The sequence below is a fragment of the Anabrus simplex genome, chromosome 7 (genome assembly GCF_040414725.1).
Source record: "Anabrus simplex isolate iqAnaSimp1 chromosome 7, ASM4041472v1, whole genome shotgun sequence".
Taxonomy (NCBI): Eukaryota; Metazoa; Arthropoda; class Insecta; order Orthoptera; family Tettigoniidae; genus Anabrus; species Anabrus simplex.
Genome location: NC_090271.1, coordinates 143,800,893 through 143,821,442, shown reverse-complemented (window position 1 = coordinate 143,821,442; position 20,550 = coordinate 143,800,893). Strand labels below are relative to the sequence as shown.

The 20,550-nt window shown below is 40.4% G+C and overlaps 1 protein-coding gene across 1 annotated transcript in view; it reads right to left on the bottom strand.

Annotated features, from left to right (window-relative positions):
• The window catches only part of LOC136877378 (RRP12-like protein), a 129,465-nt gene that overhangs the window by 66,956 nt on the left and 41,959 nt on the right, over nt 1–20,550 (bottom strand). Inside the window, exon 6 of the mRNA XM_067151364.2 lies at nt 11,897–12,118. Within this exon, the coding sequence (XP_067007465.2) occupies nt 11,897–12,118 (222 nt within the window). The remainder of the gene's footprint in view (nt 1–11,896; nt 12,119–20,550) is intronic.

The following is a 20,550-nucleotide window of genomic DNA, read 5'->3' as shown; positions in this document are numbered from 1 at the left end:
TTGTGTTTTTAGGGCTAGGCCCCATTACATAGTGAATAGTATGTTAACTAGTAAATTGTGCTAGGCACATGTGTTTATAGTATTTTCGTAAATTGGGTTTTGAAATGGGACATGTTCCTTTGCTGTTTGAAAAATTGTGTATCGAAGTAATGCAATGGATTCCATTTATGTAATAAATTGTGATCTGGCAAACTTAACGTGCCTTTACACCCATTCCCTCGGCCCACCGCTTCTTCCCATAAAAGCTACCGGGTATAAACCCAGTACAGGAATCTTAGCTTTATTTTAGAGATATAGTGGTCTGAGTCCAAATGTGCTCCTCTTAATACTCTTACATTCTGGATCTCTTTATGTGACTTCATTGAGATAGCTACATGGTCTATCCGAAATTCTTCCAAGAGGCTGTTGGGTGATGTCTGAGTCTTCTGCTTCCTGGTAGTCGCTTGAAGACCTTGCAGAGTCCAACTAAACACCCTCCATTCCTGTTGGTCCTAAGTGGGATGGGTACTGGATATTCTCCCACAATGTGTTTAAACTTGCATTCTTCCCCTAACTGGGCATTGAAATCCCCTACTAGGATGATTGTGTGTTGCTGTGGACCTTGTTGATTATGTCCTCTAGTTCTTCCCAAAACTTGTCTGTATTTTCAGAGTTATGCTTATTGTCCTCATTGATGGGTGTGTGAACATTTACTACAGTGTAGACTTTGTTTGTGCAACAGAAGGTTAGAAGGGACACTCGGGTACTAGGTGAGCTGAAATCCATAACTGAATCCAGAATCTTATAGCTTATATTAAAACCAGTCCCCAAGTGTGGATAATACTTCTACGTCCCACCTTTCCTTTAAGAATGCGGTAACCCTGTGAATCAAAGGCATGCTCATCTGTATACCTGGTCTTCTGTATTGCTGTAAGCAGTATCTTGTGGGATGTCAAAGTGTCAGTTAAATGTTTCAATTTGCCCATCTTGAGTGGCGAGCTGATATTCAGGGTGGCGAAGTAGTTCTGTTGTTTATGTTCGATCTTGCTGTTAGTTGTTCCAGGACGCTCCGATTCGTCCTCACAGCATGCTGACGTGGACTCCCCAGAATCCGAAGGCTCACTTACGTCACCCGAGGTGACGGTGGATTGAGTACCATCTGGGGTAATCATTTCATGCTTTTCCTCCATGCTTTAGTTGAAAACTGTGTTGGATGGATTAGGGTTGTTACACTCTAATCATGTTAATGCCGAGGTTGTGTGCTCTGGTAGGTTTAATTTCAGGGTTTATTTCCTTAGATTAATTGCCTTCCAGGGCTGTGGAGGCCAATCTTCCCCATACTGGTGGTTCCTCCGCCTTCCTTACCATGGAGATGGTATCAACCATCCTCGTCTGCCTCAAAAGCTGTTGACCAGTTTTCACCTGTACCTTAGGCAGGGGCCCTTACAGGATGGTATCAGCCAGGCCGATTGAATCCTGTCTTTTTTAAGGAGATAGTTACTCCTCACGCACTTTCTTCCTCTGCATTTGCAGACACTAATTAATTTAACAGTTATATTAGAGAGCCATGTTGTTGGACGTGAAACACCTAATTAATTAACAATGAATCTCTGTGTCTAACTAGCGACCATGTTGTTGTTCATAAAGCAATTTTGCACTGTCGAAGAGTTAATGCAGTGAGGTGAAACCCCACTCCACAAGAAAACCGTGACCATGTTGTTGGCTGTTTAACAAAATGTGACAAAGACATTATAGATATAAGGGTATACCACTTCCATGAAGATGTCTGTCCGTAACTGTCAACTGATAAATTTTGTTTGTATATATGTGACCAAAAATAACTTACAACTGAAATATTCTTATCGATGCGCCATTGTCCAGAAAAGATTATAAAATGAACCACACGATCTTCTAACAATGCCAAATCTGAATATTCCAATTTAATCACAGTGTCTTTGAACACTGACAGTGATGATCATGCAACAATCTCCACAGATATGTTCATAATAATAATAATAATAATAATAATAATAATAATAATAATAATAATAATAATAATAATAATAATAATAATAATAATAATAAAAATAATAATAAAAGGGTATTTTCTCAAAGAGAAAACGGAATACTAAAATATGTAAGAAGCGACAATCACGTAACACGAGAGATATATATCAAAGTTAACCTCACTAAACGTTTCAACGATCAAAAAACTATATTCTTCTTCTTCTTTAGCGTTTGTCCCGCCTGGTGGCAGGGTCCGCTGTGTGGATTCATTGTCTCCATTTAATTCGGTCACGGGCCATGTCAGGATGTAGTCTTGCGCCGATGACCTTCAATGTTAGGCCCCTTAAAACAACAAGCAACAACAAGGATGTAGTCTTACAGCTTTCAGGTCGTTGTGCACTGTATCGATCCATCGCTGTCTTGGTCGTCCCTTGGGCCTCTTTCCAACGACTTCCAATGTATAGTGACTTTGTCAGTGTATTGTCTTCTGCACGCAACACATGTCCAAACCAGCGCAGACGGTTTTCCTGCATTTTCTTCTGGATCAGTGCAACGCCAAAGTGTTTCCTAATATTGTCATTTGAAATATGATCCAGTCTAGTGATGCCAGCTGTCCACCTAAGCATCTTTGTCTCCATGACACTTAGTCAACGTTCTACCTCCTTCGCAGCAGGCCAACACTCAGTGCCGTAGAGAGCGATGGGACGGATAACAGTCCGGTAGATCTTAGATTTCAGATGGTCCTTCATCCGACGGTCACAGGTGACGCCCGTTGTCATTCGCCTCTTCAGCCAGGCTGCATGTATCCCTGTGTTGACCTCATCACTAAGTCTGCCATCATCGGAGAGTGTGGAGCCAAGATGTTTAAATTTCTCTACTCGTGGTAGATCTTCGCCATCAACGTGGATGGTTCCAACTTCTCGAGGATCTAATGTCATGTACTCTGTCTTCGTTTTGTTGAGGCGCAGGCCGTATTGTGTTAGTCGGTTGTTCCACTCTTCTGCTTGGCGCTGGAGATCAGACTTATTCTCAGCAGCCAACATGATATCATCAACATAGAGAAGCGTCCATGGTATTGGCTTATGAAGGTCTGATGTGTGTCCATCACAAGAACAAACAGCAGTGGTGATAAGGCAGAGCCTTGATGTACTCCTACAGTGATGCGGAATTCATCAGACGCTCCTGTGGTAGCTTGAACATAACTCCTTGGTTCTACGCAGAGCATCTGTACCCACTTAACAAGGTGCTCTGGAGTGCTATGTTCTCATAGCGCTAACCAGATTAGGTGATGTGGCACCCGATCAAAGACCTTCTCAATATCCAGAAAAGCGAGATGAAGAGGCTTATATTTTTCATGGTGTTTCACAACTAACAGCCGTGCAGCGTGGATTGCATCTGTTGTGCCACAATTTTTCACGAATCCAGCTTGGTTGGTTGTAAGTTTGGCTATCTGGCGAATCCTTTTGTCGAGAATACGTTTGAAGAACTTCATTGCGTGGCTCAGAAGTCTGATCGGGCGGTAATTAGAACAATCGGCACGACTTCCCTTCTTCTTGAAGATTGGTACGGTAATGCTCCGTCGTTAATCTGATGGTATTTGACCTTCTTTGATGATCTGATTGAAAAGCTGTGTTAGCCATATTGCCGCATCCCACCGTTCAGAGCACCAGAACTCTGCCGGAAGATCATCGGGGCCGGTGGCTTTCCATGGTTTCATCCCCTTCAGAACAGCCTGAACTTCCATGACGTCAATTTCCTTCACTGGGCCTTCAATAGCGGAGGTGGTTGGGATTGGTGGGTAGGAAAATTCTTCAGTTGAAAGTTTCTCAAAATAGCTCCGCTAGCGTTCTCGCGCTTTCTTCCAGTCGACCAGCAAGCCACTTTTTCGTACTTGATGCTGCAAAAACGTTGGATGTGTTCCGTTCTGCGGTGCCTCGATTTGAGTAGCCAGTAAATGTGCCGCTCGCCTTCGCGCGTGTCAAGTTTTGCATATAAGTCTGCATATTGGTTTGCTTTTGTTGTTTGACCTCCTTCGCCTCACTACGGGCTGTTTTGCAGGCATTCCAATGAGATGGTGTTTTATCTGAAAGAAACTCATGGTACAGCTGTTTCTTCTTCTGCACTGGATCTTTAACAATGTCATTCCAAAGCCACGTATCTCTGTCAATCCTATGTCGTCCTGGTTTAGTTGTTACAAGTAGAGCGTGCGACTTCATGAACGGCATCTTTCAGTCTTCAACTATACCACACGAAAAATTAAAAACTATACACACTTCTAGTCCTCTCGAATAAAGGATGAACTCCACAAGCAAAAATTGTGAGCATATATAAGTTTAACATAATAAATATCTTCCTTTATTATTATCTCCATAAAAGTGAGTCACGTTTTATAACATCCGCCAGGTTTAAGTGAAATGTAGATCATGTATCCTAGGCAACACTATGCAAAGAGTTCAGGTTGCCCTTTTTAAAGATGGCTGTCTAATTATTATTATTATTATTATTTGTTAGGTATGTTGAAGAGTAAAACAATCATTATGATTGGATTGTTTTTATCATGTTTTAAACTTACTTCTCTCCAAAAAATACCTGTACTGGCCCCAGTTACATCACTCTGTTAATGATCTCGCCTGGTATTAATAGGAACAACTATGAATATTTCTTAACTAAAGTAAACTCATTTCCTCACCCTGAGATGGTGCAGCTCTTTGTAGACAAGTCCCCAGTGGAAGAGAGTTGCATGTGCCATTTTTACCACATATCAACCTTCCTGCAATTCATAAATCTCAGGCAGTACGGTACCAGGAATTGAACTCAGCCTCCTGAGAACGCCAACTAAATGTGCTAACCATTACGCTGGCGGACATTCTTAACAGACATATAGCATGACTGATGCATCCTTGCAATGCGCGGGTCAGAAACAAAACTATTCACTTATTTGTACGATATCAGAGCTGCAGTAGGCCTACGCTACGGAGGCAGATATTTCATAACTATGGAACACAGATGTACCGCATAACTTCGACACATGTTTTACTTGCGTGGTTCATGCAGATGAAACTATTCACAAATTTGGGTGATATCATCAGAGCTGTAGTAAGGCTTGTACCCGATTTGAAGCGGAATCATTGTTGTTCTCTGACGAATTACGTTGGGGGTGTCTTGTATGCGAGATTTATTTTTTCATTTTATTCGTCTCAAAAAGCCAGGGGGGTTTAATACACAAGTAAATGTGGTATTTATGCAAGTAATCCATTTATCCTACTCATTTTAGGAGGGAAAATCCTTTTAATTGAGTTACAAATTAGCTTTAATTTGTGTGTTCTTTACTAGAAATGAATCCTACATAACATATCAATTCATTTTATAATAATGCGCCATAATCTTTACCCTCACCATCATTTTGAACTGCCATAACAGCAAGTACGATTCTACAATAACAAAACATGTGAGTTAAAAATTATCACCTTTTCTTCATAAATTCCTGGAAGCTCTGTAGCAAAAAACGTATCACTATTAGCTGCTGTCCTTCAAAGCCCGGTTATGAATCCCAGAACTGCCAAGATACACGAATAGATAGATTGCAATTTGTTTACATCGCACCGACACAGATAGGTCTTATTGTGACGATGGGATAGAAAAGGCTTACGAGTGGGAAGGTATCGGCTGTAGCCTTAATTAAGGTACAGCCCCAGCATTTGCCTGGTGTGAAAATGGGAAACCATGGAAAACCATCTTCAGGGCTGCCGACAGTGGGGCTCGAACCCACTATCTCCCGGATGCACGCTCACAGCTGTGCGGCTCTAACCACATGGCCAACTCACCCGGTAGAGGATAGATTTATGTGGTTAAATAGGAACATGCAGCTCACTTCCACGGTGTGTGCGGTGTGTCTGAAGAGAGCTGTGCACCTAGAGGAATAAGAAAATGCAAGATAAGTTCACTTTTACCTGGTTGTTTCCTTCCATAAGCCTATTGTGATTCAAAAATATTGTTAGCCAGGCCTGGCTAACGTTAAAGAGCATGACACCTAGTTCCTTATCTATAGACGAAGCTTTCATATGACACATTTAAGTTGTAACGGAGTAACAGGATTACCTCTTTCCGTTCACATAATTGCACAGGCTATTTTCGATGTCTGGATTCTTTGCTTCCTGGAAGCAAAATGTTCACTAATTGTTGCTTGTTTGCTAAGCAGAGTAGCTCAGATTGTAGTGTGCTGGCCTTCTGAGTCCAACCTGGCAAGTTCAATCCTGGCTCAGTCCAATGGCATTTGAAGGTGCTCAAATGTTAGTCTCGTATCGGTACAATTACTCGCACGTAAAAGAACTCCTGTGGGAAAAAATTCCAGCACTTCAGTGTCCCAAAAACCATATAATTAATTAGTAGGGTATAAAATCAATAACTTTATTATTACTACTAGCTAATGTACCCGTGCTTCGCTACGGGATTCTCAGAAATACTGACTTTGTGGTTTTCCTAACTGAAGTCAACATAGGTCATTACAAAAACGTCAGTAGGAATGTAGTGATTAAAAGCAATGTTATCATATAAAACACTCGATCAAATGAAAAACCGCATATTTTCTCTTTTAACGAACAGTACTACAGTGCCGATCTAACAATGCAAAGTCCCAGAGCTGGAATGACCAGGCCGCAGACACCTGTGAACACTCCTCTGCCCTTATTCCATTAAATATGCACACTTCTCATTCCAATCAGTGCCTCAGAGTAGGGGGTGAATAAATCGAATGCTATGATGAACCAGTGTGTTACGTACCAGGAGTATCAGAAAAATTATGAACCAGAGGAAGGACATGCTAAAGAAGAAAGTTATCCAACTCCCCAGCTACTTCCCGCAAATATTTAGGCAGGCTGCTGTTACACTCGGTACGACCGGGCGAGTTGGCGTGTGCTTAGGGGTGCTCAGCTGTGAGGTCGCATCCGGGAGATAGTGGATTCAAACCCCACTGCCGGCAGCCCAGAAGATGGCATTCCATTGTTTCCCTTTTTCACACCAGGCAAATGCTGGGGCTGTATCTTAATTAAGGCCAAGGCCGCTTCCTTCACAGTCCTAGCCCTTTCCTATCCCATCGTCGCCATAAGACCTATCTGTTTTGGTGCGCCGTAAAGCAAATTTAATAAACAATACGGTATGCAGCAGTAATCCTATCTATCGGAGATGAGAGGCAAGAGAAGACACAAAGCACATCATAACAAACGACGGTCGAAGTAATGTTATTGTTGATCAATTTTGAGAGCTTTCAATGTTGTAGGCCTTAACATTTATTTTTCTTCGACTCTGTGATATTAGGACGTCTTAAAACAATATTATTAGCGGAGACTGTAGTTCATTATTCTCCGACTTTACATATTGATTTTCATTAAATTATGTTTACCAATCTTCTTGTGACCCAGCGCTGATGTACACTTAGTAACAAAAATTCAAATTCATGAATAACTCTGTGATCATAGCCGGTACGGCAACAATGTACAAGATATAAATGATTGGAAATTTTTAACACTATATAACTTTAGTTATGTAGTATGTATCGATACGACCACTAATAACAAATATTTTAGAATTAAATTTTTGCCCTTCCCCTAAACTACCATTTCACTCAGCGCGAATAAAATTATTAATTGCCTAGATTGTAGCGACTTATTCCCCGACTTTGCATACCTATTTTTATTAAATTCTCTTCAGCCGTTTTCTTGTGATGCGTATACATACATACGTACATACAGACGGACGGACAAACAGACATTATGGAAAATTAAAAAATGCATTTCCTTGTTTCTGTGGACACGACTGATGCAGAAATACCATCATTTTTAAATTCTGAGCAATGTACAGACAAAACTCTTATTTTATATATATAGATTTGTGTCTTTAAGACAAATTTTGCTTTCTCACCAATCGAGAATACAATTTCCATAGAGTTTATTTTCTTCCAACAGCAAGATTTCCAATCATTTCTGCAGCAATAATGAAAAGATTTATTGTACTTTAGCCATGAACAAGCGATAATAACTTGTTGAACCATACTTAACACATGAGTCACACCTCTCTTCTAACTAGGTAACTGATGATAAATGCAAACCTGAAGTATAACTGGATCCAGGTATTATGGGGGCAGGAAGAATCTAATCCTGAAAAATACTAACACTGGCATTTTTCAGTGCCAACTTGTGGGGGAGGGGAATAACATGCAAATTTTTCACAAATTTATGGTATTCATACATTTATCTCAAGAGCCTTTGCAGTTCAGGTGGCAGCCTCTCACAGGTGGGTTCTTTCGTTCAAATTCTGGTCACTTCATGTGAGATTTGTGCTGAACAAAACGGAGGCAGGACAGGGTGCTCCACTTTTCCCTGTCATCATTTATTTCAGCAACACTCTCCAATATCATTTCATTTCATCTGTCAGTCATTCATCAGTGCCTCAGAGAACTACGATAGGCTTCAGCAGCCGGCACAATTCCTATCCTCACCGCTAGATGAGGGCTTCATTCATTCCATTCCTGATCTGGTCAAATGACTGGATACAGGCTGTGGATTTTCATTTTTCATACATTTATCTCAGTTGCAGTACGATTTTTCTTCTTTCTCTGCCAATTTTCCCACACTCTAGTGGAATCGAGAGTTGCACATGTTCACATTGCCCAGTTTTGTGGTCAAGTGACCTTCCCGATGCCAACTCCAAATGGAGAGGTGTATCCAATGTTATGTTTTGCTGAGGTGAGTGGCAGTATGATGCCCAGTCCTTACGCCAGAGGAATTGCTCAGGCATGGCTAAAATTGCTGGTCCGGCTGGAATCATACCCGAGACCTTCTAAACCAAAGACCACTATGCTGACCATTTCAGCTAAGAAAGTGGTCTAGTTAGCAGTACAACACCCAGATGAGAAGATTCACTACCTACCAAACACAAATTTAAATACTGTATAAACTGAATAGCTTTTGCAACTGCATTTCAGCTTAGCAGGTGTCTGGCTGCCTAGCTGAATGGTCAGGGTTGTGGCCTTCGGTTCAGAGGGCCCCGGGTTCGATTCCTGGCTGAATCAGAGATTTTAAACTTAAATGGCATCTGGCTCCATGACTAAATGGTTAGCATGCAGGCCTTGCATCAAAGGAGTCCCGGGTTCGATTACTGGCTGGGTCAGGGATTTTAACTTTCAATGGTTAATTCCTCTGGCTCCAGGGCTAGGTGTATGTGCCGTTTTCAACATTAGAATTGGCCTGTAGGGCGCCAACTTGAAATATCTGCACCAAACCTCTGTGAAGGCCTCATGCCATTATCATCATCTTAAATAGTTAATTCGCTTGGCTCGGGGCTTGGGGTTAGTGCTGTCCCCATCATCCCAGAAAATCATACACCACACACAACACCATCCTCCAGTACATTAATACACAGTTTCCTACCAAATCTCAATGGAGCGTCTGCATTACAACAGCAGCACCAGGCTAGCAATAGCTACATTAAATTCGTATGATGAGCTTACCAGGTCATGTAGAGTACATAATGTACAGTAGCTCAAAATAAAGAATGAACGCACGGTATTGTATAAATTCCTCACAGGTACATTTTTTCGCAGAAACAAATGAACCTATAGATACGTTTGTTGTGGATATCCACAGCGTTTGTAACTAAATGGAAAGTGAATTATATTTGAGTGAATTATGTTTTGATAATATAGTACCGGTAGTCTCTCTCTCTCTCTCTCTCTCTCTTTTTTTTTTTTTTTTGCAAATTATAAGTTGATACAAAAAAAATGAACTATCTAAAATTTTAATGAACAGAAACATGCACTATTGTGTTAAAAGAAAACAGTAAAACAAAGTTACAACATATACACAAAATAATTCACAAGCAGTAGACTTTACCTTAAAAACTGCAGTACTTTGTTCGTGGTCTTTATACTGCAAGGTGAAAATAATTTATCTCACAATCAAATGCTACCAAGCATATTTAAATACAGTACTGTAATGAGGAAATCCGAAAGCAGGCTCAAGTTGTAAGGCTACAAGACAGAATAACATCCCAGCGGCTGAGATGGTATGGACGTATGTGACGCACAGATGCTAACAGATTACCAAAACAAATGTATGATCTAAAACTTGGAGACAAAAAACCAAATTTAATGAGACTTCTCCTGGGTAAAAGAGAATAACACCAAAATACAATACACTGTCACTGCTGTTAAAAGGACATATATTTCAAATATCTACCACAATACAGAATAATTCCACTTATAGTAGAGGGGAAGAAAAGTAAAATCATGAACATGTTAAAAAACTTGATATAAGGAACCAATATAGTAGAACACACAATTAAACAATGTACAAATATTACCAACAGAGCCAGACCTACGGTATAAGAATAACAAGTCTGCCTCTTACCTGGAGGCCCTAGGTTCAAATCCAGGCCAGGTCAGAGATTTTTACTTGGATCTGAGGACTGATTCGAGGTCCACATGAGAATGATCGAGGAGCTATCTGGCGGTAAAGCCCTGTGCATACAAAGACATTTCTTGCACCAGAACTGGCGCAATCTGTTATTACCATTTATTGTACAATGTACAGTACTGGTATGCTTTCTGTCAGTAGCACATGAACACACAATACTTTACACGGTACAAATTCTCTCAGGAAAATGGATGAACGTAAAATCGAGTTGGTGGTAGCTGCCGTACAAGCGATTATTTCTGTGATAATTTTGCGATGCTGCCGAAGAAGAAAATAACGGTGGTTGAATAGAAGATGGTGGACTAAACCATGGATATTACAGCGAGTGGAGGTTGACATGAATTACATACTTTCCTCAATGATAAACTGAGGACAGTGGACACTGATTCCTGCATGAGCTCTTTGAGGATGAATGAACAGGCTTTCAACAAACTGCTACAATTAGTTGGGCCCAAACTCAAGAAGCAAAATATAGTCATGCGAGAAAACATATCTCGTTCACAGAGGTAACTGCCTAAAAATTCTGAGTGATTGAAACGTTTTTTTCTTGTAACATAACCTCGGCATTGATTGTATGATTGATTATCCTTATAAGTTAGTAATTACTCTCCGATTTTTAGCAACAGGAGAGAGCTACAGAAATCTAATGTTCTCATTTTGAATTCCTGGATGTACAACCTCTACAACTATTCCTGAGACATGTGCAGTAATTTACAACATTTTGAAAGAAACATACATTAAGGTATGCCTGTATTTTTTAATTAAAAATTGAGTATGCTTGAAGTTACATTTCATGTGTTCACCTGATATTTTCATGGCAATATTGTGTTTCTTTTCTCTAGTTCCCATCAACAGAAAATGAATGGAGGCAAACATTCTACTGTGAGTCTGCTACACTCCATTTTATCACACATAAACACTGATAGCACTACTTCAATAACCTGTATGAAACTTCAGTGGCTAGGAAGATGGCACAATATCTGGCATCATTTGTTGGCATGCAATCCACAAGCAAGTTCATTGCTTGCCACCAGATGGAAAGCAATTTCCATGTTCACACGAGAACATTGTGTTATTGCACTAGTACTTGCACAAGAAAAGTCTCCGTCTGTACAGGGTTTTAGGAGAGCGGCCCCAGTCTAGAAAGCCAAGAATGACAATCAAGAGGACTTGCCCTGCTGACCACATATCACCTTGTAACTTACAGGCCATCAGGCTGAGCAGTGGGTGCTTGGTAGGCCAAGGCCCAACAGCGCTGTTTTGTTACGATTTCTTATTACCAGTAGATAGCATAGTAATTTCAATTCTTGAGAACTTTTTTTGAAGAAAAATATCCTCAAAATTCAGAAAACTAATAAATCAATAGGGTAGTAATACACAGGTACATAGAGTAGATCTATCATGTATGGCAGTCAAAGAACATACATGCTTTACACGCTCACCTTGAGTTGAGCCTTGGGGAATGTGGCTAGGATCTCCTTCAACAAGGTGAGAATATGCAGAGTAGTAGTGGAACCACCTAGGGACCCGCCACTTTCCACTTGCTGAACACAAAACTTGGCCGTGTGAGCGGCAGCAGGATGGTGAGGTGGATGATTATCCTCCAGCATTATTCTGCTGCCCTTCAGAATAGCACACACAGCATGTTGAGCTGCTTTCCGCACCTACAAGACAGTTAAAAAAATTTACATCTTTCACAAAATCTTTGTTACTGGCTTTTACGTTGCAGCAACTCAAGACAGGTCTTAAGGTGACAATGGGACAGGGCAGGGCTAGAACTGGGAAGGAAGTAACCATAGCCTTAATTCAGGTATAGACCTATCATTTGCCTGGTTTTAAAATGGGAAACCATGGAAAACTATCTTCAGGGCTGCCGACAGGGGTTCGAACTCGCAAGCTATATGGCCCAAACTGCACAGCCAGCTCACTCGGTCACAAAGACTTTATGAACTGTAAACTTGCAACAAATATACAGTGTTTGAAATAAAATTTCAACATATTAGTTCATGTTCAGTGCATATAATACTACACAAGAGATGTTCAAATACGGAACAAAAATGGCCAACTAGACAACAGTGGGATCCGAACCCACAACCTTCCAATTTTGTGTCCAAGGACAATTAAGCTAGGGAGGCTTAGGTCATATTTGTTCTGTTGGGAAGGATTTAAGTAACAGGTCTGGAACTACTGCCATCCACAACCGTAGAGTGCACTCAAGTAACCTGTAGTGGGCCAATACAATGCATATTTATTTTTCACCATCATACTGTACTCATAATAAACTTTCAATATATGAGGGTAGCGGCATAAATCATGGCAATTATTGTTTGTTTTTTTTTGTTTTTTTTTGCATGAATGCATGTTCTACCAGACAAATGGGAATGTACAGATGAGAGTGGGGAGCATAAGGTGCTGTTGAATGTATGAATAAAGCCGAGGAGGTTTACCAGGTGAAGGATATAAAGCAAGAAATCTGTCAACCTGAAATCCTTGTGCTACATAATGTTTATTCTCAGGGTGTACAGCAACCTTTACGGTAAACCCGCACAGTAATCCCCTACTTTGTCCACAATATGTTGCTAGAAATGCGGGAGACATCGGGTACCAGTCACCTCACCATGCGTGAATTTTGCAAACTCATGTTTCACAGCGTTGGCAATGTCCTCTCGTGTCCCAAATTGTCTCCCATGCAATGGTTCTTTCACTTTGCGGATGAGGTCAAAATTGCATGGAGACAGATTCAGTTAGTATGATGGGTGTTTGAGTACTTTCCACCTCAAGTGCTGAACTTTCCTCCCCACAGTCTCTGCTGCATGCAGTCTTGCACTGTCATGGAGAAGGACGACACTGTTGAGAAGATCCGGGTGTTTGTCCCTACTGGCATGATGTAACTGTCTCTGCAGGAAAGTGAAACGAAGTGACATGCAATCACGCCTCTAACATCATATGCCACAATTATTACTGTATAGCATTTACTAGCATTGTAAGTATAATAAAATGAATAAATATATATACATATATACTGTACACACACTTATAAGTTAAAATACAAAAACTGGCCGGCTGATAACCTTCAATGTTAGGCCTCTTTAAACAACAAGCATTAAAAAAAATTGGAATGTCCAGCTTCGATAACCAATCCACTGTACTTTGTGTCACATGATGCAGGGCATATCATCCATTCGTAAAGGCTGATAGTGGATAGTTCTCAACAATATGAAGCAATGCCTGTTTCTCAGCACCCTATTCACCCCACTCTCTCTCAACACTTTCAAGATATCCCCATTTTTACCTCATATATCAACACCCGCCATGGCCTGTTCTGATCCGGATGAGTTTTGACCACTCGTGTTGAAGATGGAAACCTGGCATTTAATTTGCTGGGTCCTTGATCAGAAAGGTATTGGTGGGTGGACACTGTTGTTTCTTGCAAGCACTGTTCCCATCGCTGTCTCCGTTCTGCTGTTGCAATGAATTTTTGAAGTGCATGTAGATCAGTCCAGAGTGGGTTCTGGGATTTTAACTGCACCACTGGTGGATCCAGTACGGCATTGTACGAGAGTGAGTTACTGTGTGCTAGTCTTCTTGAGCAACTGTGTTTCGCTGTTTTTCTCCTTCGATCTGCAGAGCAATGTTTGTTAGAACAGGAAGCTACTGAGTAGGTGTGCTCTTCACTGTGCCAGTAACAATTCACGAATTCACTGAGCTGGACGTCAACCTTGATCAAATGCACGCTATTTTCTCACAATGGAGCACAGTACTCACAAGCTGAGTAAGCAAGAGAAACTGAAGCAGAGCAAGGGTGTTTGAATCCCAGTTGCTCCCCACTAGTACTCTTGTACTAGTGCTTCTTTGACAAACTCAGGCAATGCTGTTTGAATGACAAGGATCGGTCCACTGTGACTCCCAGATTTTTGGGGTAGAAGGTGTTTTTTTTATTTATTTTTTCAAAGTTGCTTTACGTCGCACTGACACAGATAGGTCTTATGGCGAGGATGGGACAGGAAATGGCTAGGAATGGGAAGGAAGCGGCCGTGGCCTTAATTAAAGTACAGCCCCAGCATTTGCCTGGTGTGAAAATGGGAAACCATGGAAAACCACCTTCAGGGCTGCCGACAGTGGGGTTCGAACCCACTATCTCCCGAATACTGGATATTGGCCGCACTTAAGCGACTACAGCTATCAAGCTTGGTAGGTAGAAGGTGTGGGAGACTTCAGTTCTGTTAGAAACCACATGTAGCTTTCGATTACCTTCATATTATACACGTGGAATGCTGTTACTTTTGTTTTACTTGGATTTGGCTGGAGTCTCCATTTGTGGAAGTAACTTTCGCATGCTAGCTAGGTCCTTTGTAGGAACTGTACTGGCAGTTTCTCACAGAAGATGGCGCTCCAGCCATCTGTGTTGATACAGTCTGTCTCTCACTCTCCGAGTGTTAAGTTGGTCTGCTCGTGATACCAACAATGGAGGGATCGAAAATGATGAACAAACTGGGATTTAAAATGTGCTTCTTGATCTACGAATTTGCTATTATTGTGGATAAACTTGTTTCAAGGCTCGGCTCTCTGCTGATAGTCATTATTTCGAATGACGTAAATATTTCAAGATTCCTGATTGCTGTTCCTAGGTATTCATTCATTTTATTTCATTTTACGTGCCATAGTTACAAGAACGGTTCTATGTGATTGTATTTCGATAGTCTTTTATCACCTGTCTTTGCAGGCTCTTAGTTAATTAATTTTGTGTGTGTTTTAAATTTGTCTTTCTTTGTTTGTGTGCAAACGCGTGAGAACGGAAAACGGTATTTACCTATCTGTTTGTTTGGGCCTGTGTGTTTGTGGATTTTGAGACCATGCACTTCTGTTTCCTCATCGTTCAGAATCATGGCTGAGCATTGATATATTGTGCGATTTGACGCTACGAGGTTTAATCAATGTGTGTCCATGTGAGGCAATTTGGATGTCACGGGTAGCGAGTCGACGAATGTTGTGATTGCTACAATTATATTTCGATCAGCCTTGCCTATTTTTGCGGCGGTCCAGCATTGTATTTGTGGTGTTCGAATCATGCTCGTGAGTCCATGATATTCGTCGCTATCCTTTGCGAAAGTATATGTCGCGCCTTGACATACCGGTCTGATCTGGGTCGATTTTATATTGGGTCTCTCTTCTTGTTCATACGTGTGTGTGTGTCTGTACTGTCTGAGTGTGTACGGTTTATAGTACTCTCCGTATCTTGTAATTTTAATTTTTATTTTATTTTTCGTTTTAGTTAGGCGGTTTGGGCCATGTGTGATGTGCTATTTTATATTTCTAGGCCGTTATCTGCTCCATTGTCAGCGATTAGTTTTTGTCTTTGTAACTGTGGCAACATCATCTTGTTCTTTTGCTTCTGCTCCTTTGGGAGGCTGTGCTTTGGCATTGTTGTTGTGACGCACTAGCATCAAGTGGACGCTTGTTTGGAGCACGGATGCTAACTGTCGGTATGTGCGCGGTCCGCATTAGTACAACTGCATTATTCCTTTCGTGGTTATTTTCTGATTCCTTCGATAACATGTTCCACGTCACATTATTTTTCTGAAACGAGTTTGTATTTTTATGTGGTCATACAGAAGTGAATAATGCGATCATGTGTACTGTCGCCGTGTAACACAAAACTTACTGTCATTGAACGGGATACTCCTTGATGTTCCACTTTTCTGCAGTTGTGTAAGTAACTTTTAATGCAGCTTCCCATTTTTGCTTTCTTTTTAATATTGTGTGTGTTTGTAATAAACCCCATTTTATTTTGGTCCATTCTTTTATTCATGGAGGTTACGGGTTCTTGCCTTCCTGTCCTTTCACTCCCCTTTTGTCTACACACGGGTCCAGCTCCGAACTGTTTTAGTTCGTTCCAGTCCATCCACAGCAATTTATGAAGAGAGGTAAGTGAGGTAAGTATCTGCGTGTATATGACGTGTATTGTGTTGATGTGTTATTGTAGCAGGGTAGGGGGTGGTAGAATAACATATTGTTCAGTAAGCATGGTAGCCTCTGACAAGGGATAACTTGAAGAAACTTGAGCAACAGTCCTTCTCTCCAGACCGTGCAAGAGGTTGATGTAAGGTCGACAAAAGCTGCACCAGTCTTCAGTCTTTTCTGGAACCCTTCTTCAATCTCTAGTATTTGTTAATACCTGACTACAATAACTGTGATTTTTCTGAAACCCCTTGTTCGACTAGGATGACTCTCAATTGCTTCCTGGATACACATTGGTATCATTCTTTCTAGCATCTTGCAGATTATGCTAAGGAGTGACATTGATCGATAATGTGAAGCATAATTTCCTTCTTTTCCTGGTTTAAAGATGGCAATTTTGCTTGTTTCAACATCTTACTTAATTTACCAGTTTGTAAATTTTCACTGAAGAAGTTGACCAACCATTGTTTTGTTCCAAGCCCTATGGCCTATATAAACTCTGCATAGATTTCATCAAAACCTGCCACTTTATTTATTTTTATCCTGGTTAAGGCTTTGTCCAGTTCTACAGTACTGATACTGTACTGAATTCATGCGAATACTCCAGATGTCAACTATGATCTTTTCATCCTTAGTTGCTTCTTAACACTTCCGGGCTGTACCTTATCCATCTTCACTTTAGAGATTTGTGTCAGTCCATAGGCAATGGTGTTTGGATTAATTTGTAAACTGTATTTCATGGTAGAGTCTCTCTAGCAAGCATTCTTATGAAGTTCCAGTCATTACGGCTACTAGTGTGTGTGATGTCCATCCACGCAGTAATTCTCTGTCATTTCTCCCCCCTAGATTTATTTACAGCCTTTAGCAACTCATCATCTGTTGTTTCATTGTGCAAGTTCTGATATTTGGTATAGAGTTGATTACACCGTTCTGACCAACCTGGTCTTATGGCATTTGTACGGAATTGTTTTTCTAGCGTTGTAAGCCACATGTCGCCATGTAGACTGGCATACCATGTCCACTTCAATCTCTAGTATTTGTTAATACCTGACTACAATAACTGTGATTTTTCTGAAACCCCTTGTTCGACTAGGATGACTCTCAATTGCTTCCTGGATACACATTGGTATCATTCTTTCTAGCATCTTGCAGATTATGCTAAAGAGTGACATTGATCGATAATGTGAAGCATAATTTCCTTCTTTTCCTGGTTTAAAGATGGCAATTTTGCTTGTTTCAACATCTTACTTAATTTACCAGTTTGTAAATTTTCACTGAAGAAGTTGACCAACCATTGTTTTGTTCCAAGCCCTATGGCCTATATAAACTCTGCATAGATTTCATCAAAACCTGCCACTTTATTTATTTTTATCCTGGTTAAGGCTTTGTCCAGTTCTACAGTACTGATACTGTACTGAATTCATGCGAATACTCCAGATGTCAACTATGATCTTTTCATCCTTAGTTGCTTCTTAACACTTCCGGGCTGTACCTTATCCATCTTCACTTTAGAGATTTGTGTCAGTCCATAGGCAATGGTGTTTGGATTAATTTGTAAACTGTATTTCATGGTAGAGTCTCTCTAGCAAGCATTCTTATGAAGTTCCAGTCATTACGGCTACTAGTGTGTGTGATGTCCATCCACGCAGTAATTCTCTGTCATTTCTCCCCCCTAGATTTATTTACAGCCTTTAGCAACTCATCATCTGTTGTTTCATTGTGCAAGTTCTGATATTTGGTATAGAGTTGATTACACCGTTCTGACCAACCTGGTCTTATGGCATTTGTACGGAATTGTTTTTCTAGCGTTGTAAGCCACATGTCGCCATGTAGACTGGCATACCATGTCCACTTGTGCACATCAGCGAATGCATGTGTCACGCAGCAGGGTGGAATTTTATGCTGATGTAGATCTTCCCGTAAAATTCTGTGGATGGCTCATTTTTCTACTGTCGACGTCCATGCACTGGGTAATTACTGCTCATGGCACATCAGTCCGGACACAAACAAGTCTTCCGGACTGTTACACGTCGTTGCTTGTTTCGCGTCCATGCTGAAATGCTGGTGCCCATCTTGCAACAGTTCAGTACAGAAGGGCATTATTCCCCATAGCTTCCATAAGTTCTCAATGACATTCCTTGGTATTGCAACCCCGGTGAACGGCCAGTTTGATGTACATAAGTTTTGTTCTTGCCTCGTCACATCCATTCTGCACGGAGCCGGAAGTCCCATTGCCCTGTGCGTGGTACCTGTCCAACACACTGCCACCTTGTGCAGTATCCATGTACTATGGGTGTTACGCTTTCCAGGACATATTACCACTGTATGGTAACATTGTGCAAATGCCAGGAAAAAAAATAGCTGCCACGACTTATGCCCAACCCTTGTATATTGAAAGTTTATTTCAAGAACACAGTCAAAAAAATTAAATATTAATTAAATTTCCTTTGCGATTACCATGATAAGAACACTGCTGGAAGAGTTCCACAAATACTGAGAGGCAATGTAGCAAAAGAATGGCGTATGTACTAGGCCATAAACATTATCTCTAACAGTAAAGTTTATGGGAAAAGTGCAGAGTATTTTGTGTGGCAAGTACAGTATGTAACTAATTAGGAAAAAATTGACACATCTCAAAAAAAAAAAAAAATGAAAGGGAGATAGAATTCATAAATCAACACGCAGTCAGTTGCTGGCCTTATCAAATCTAGCCTTCAAGCATACCTATGGATGGTAGCATATTACAGGGTAAGTTCTCAAGATCAAATAATAATCATAATCTTTATAAGTAATTCCCGCAGTTTAGTACTCGTATGATCCTGAGAAATTGTTCATTCTTTCAATCATAAACCCAGGACCTTGTTAAAAATATTACTGTTTCTCTAAGTATCATGATTAATTAAATGTAAAATGAGCAATAACCACAGAACAGATTTCTATGGTTGATGCCTTAAATTCCTTGAAACTCCATTTCAGTTCAAAAAACTTGGGTTCTGAGTTAAAGTTTCTTCTAATTTACAATTCAACAGGTGGGCAAAGGTCAAGTGGGAGGGACAATTATGCGATTGCCTTATGGCTGACGGGTTCAAATTAGCTTGGTCGTTAATTGTTCAGTTCCCTTGGAGCAAACCGAACGTATTCAAACAGAGTTGGCTTGCACCTACAACCCGTAATGAGTATAATTATTCAAAGAAGGCCAGCAATACGTGGCAGCATTTTTCATAATTCATCAGAGCTAAATAATTTCATGTACGCACATGCTGAAAGCTATGATTGCACAGGTACATTGTATGCCGACCTGTCCTTCAGAAATGTTTTATTGGAAGAATCATCTTATCTGAGCACCATTAGGGTACTAAGCATCCTGAAATACAATAGTGTGGCATCATTTGGTTCCTTCTCAGAATGAAAAAGGAGATGAATAGGTAGTCATTAATGTAACAAGGCCTATATGGTGACAGCATATACACAGAACTTTTTATACACAGAAATACTGTTACAGAACAACAATACCACCCACACAGCTTTCATTTCATGGAGTGTACAAATTAGTATAGTCAGCTATAGAGTGCTACAGAGCTGTAGATTGAAAAACTGCCAACATGGCTCACAGATACCAAAGAAAATGTTCCAAGCAAATGAAACTGGTCTTTTTATTTTACTGTATAAATGTAATATATGTAAGCGGATCCTGCTGCTGTGCCGGAAAAACACTAGGAAGATGATGATGTAATATATGTATAAAAACCATGTACAGGCATGCATAGAAAAATGTATATATATTTGTACAGATGATTCCCTGAAAATCAAAAAATACTTCAAAATTAATTTTCTGGTACTGTACACTCTCACCCAAAGAACCATTGCTTTTATGTACAATTCTGTACTTAGTGTAATCTTAGTGTAATCTGCCATTTGGGTAACAAACAAAAACCACATAAATACCATATTTACTCAAGCCAAATGTGCCATTAGCTTCAATTTCCTCCTCAAATTCCAAAAAAAAACCTCAGGAGTCCCAGCCCATTCTTCACCCACTGGTTTCAACCCAAATTTTTCAGGATTACTTCAAATCCTTTTGCATGCTATTTTTGTGAACATATTTAAAAACCATTATCGCATTCAAAAAGAATGAGGA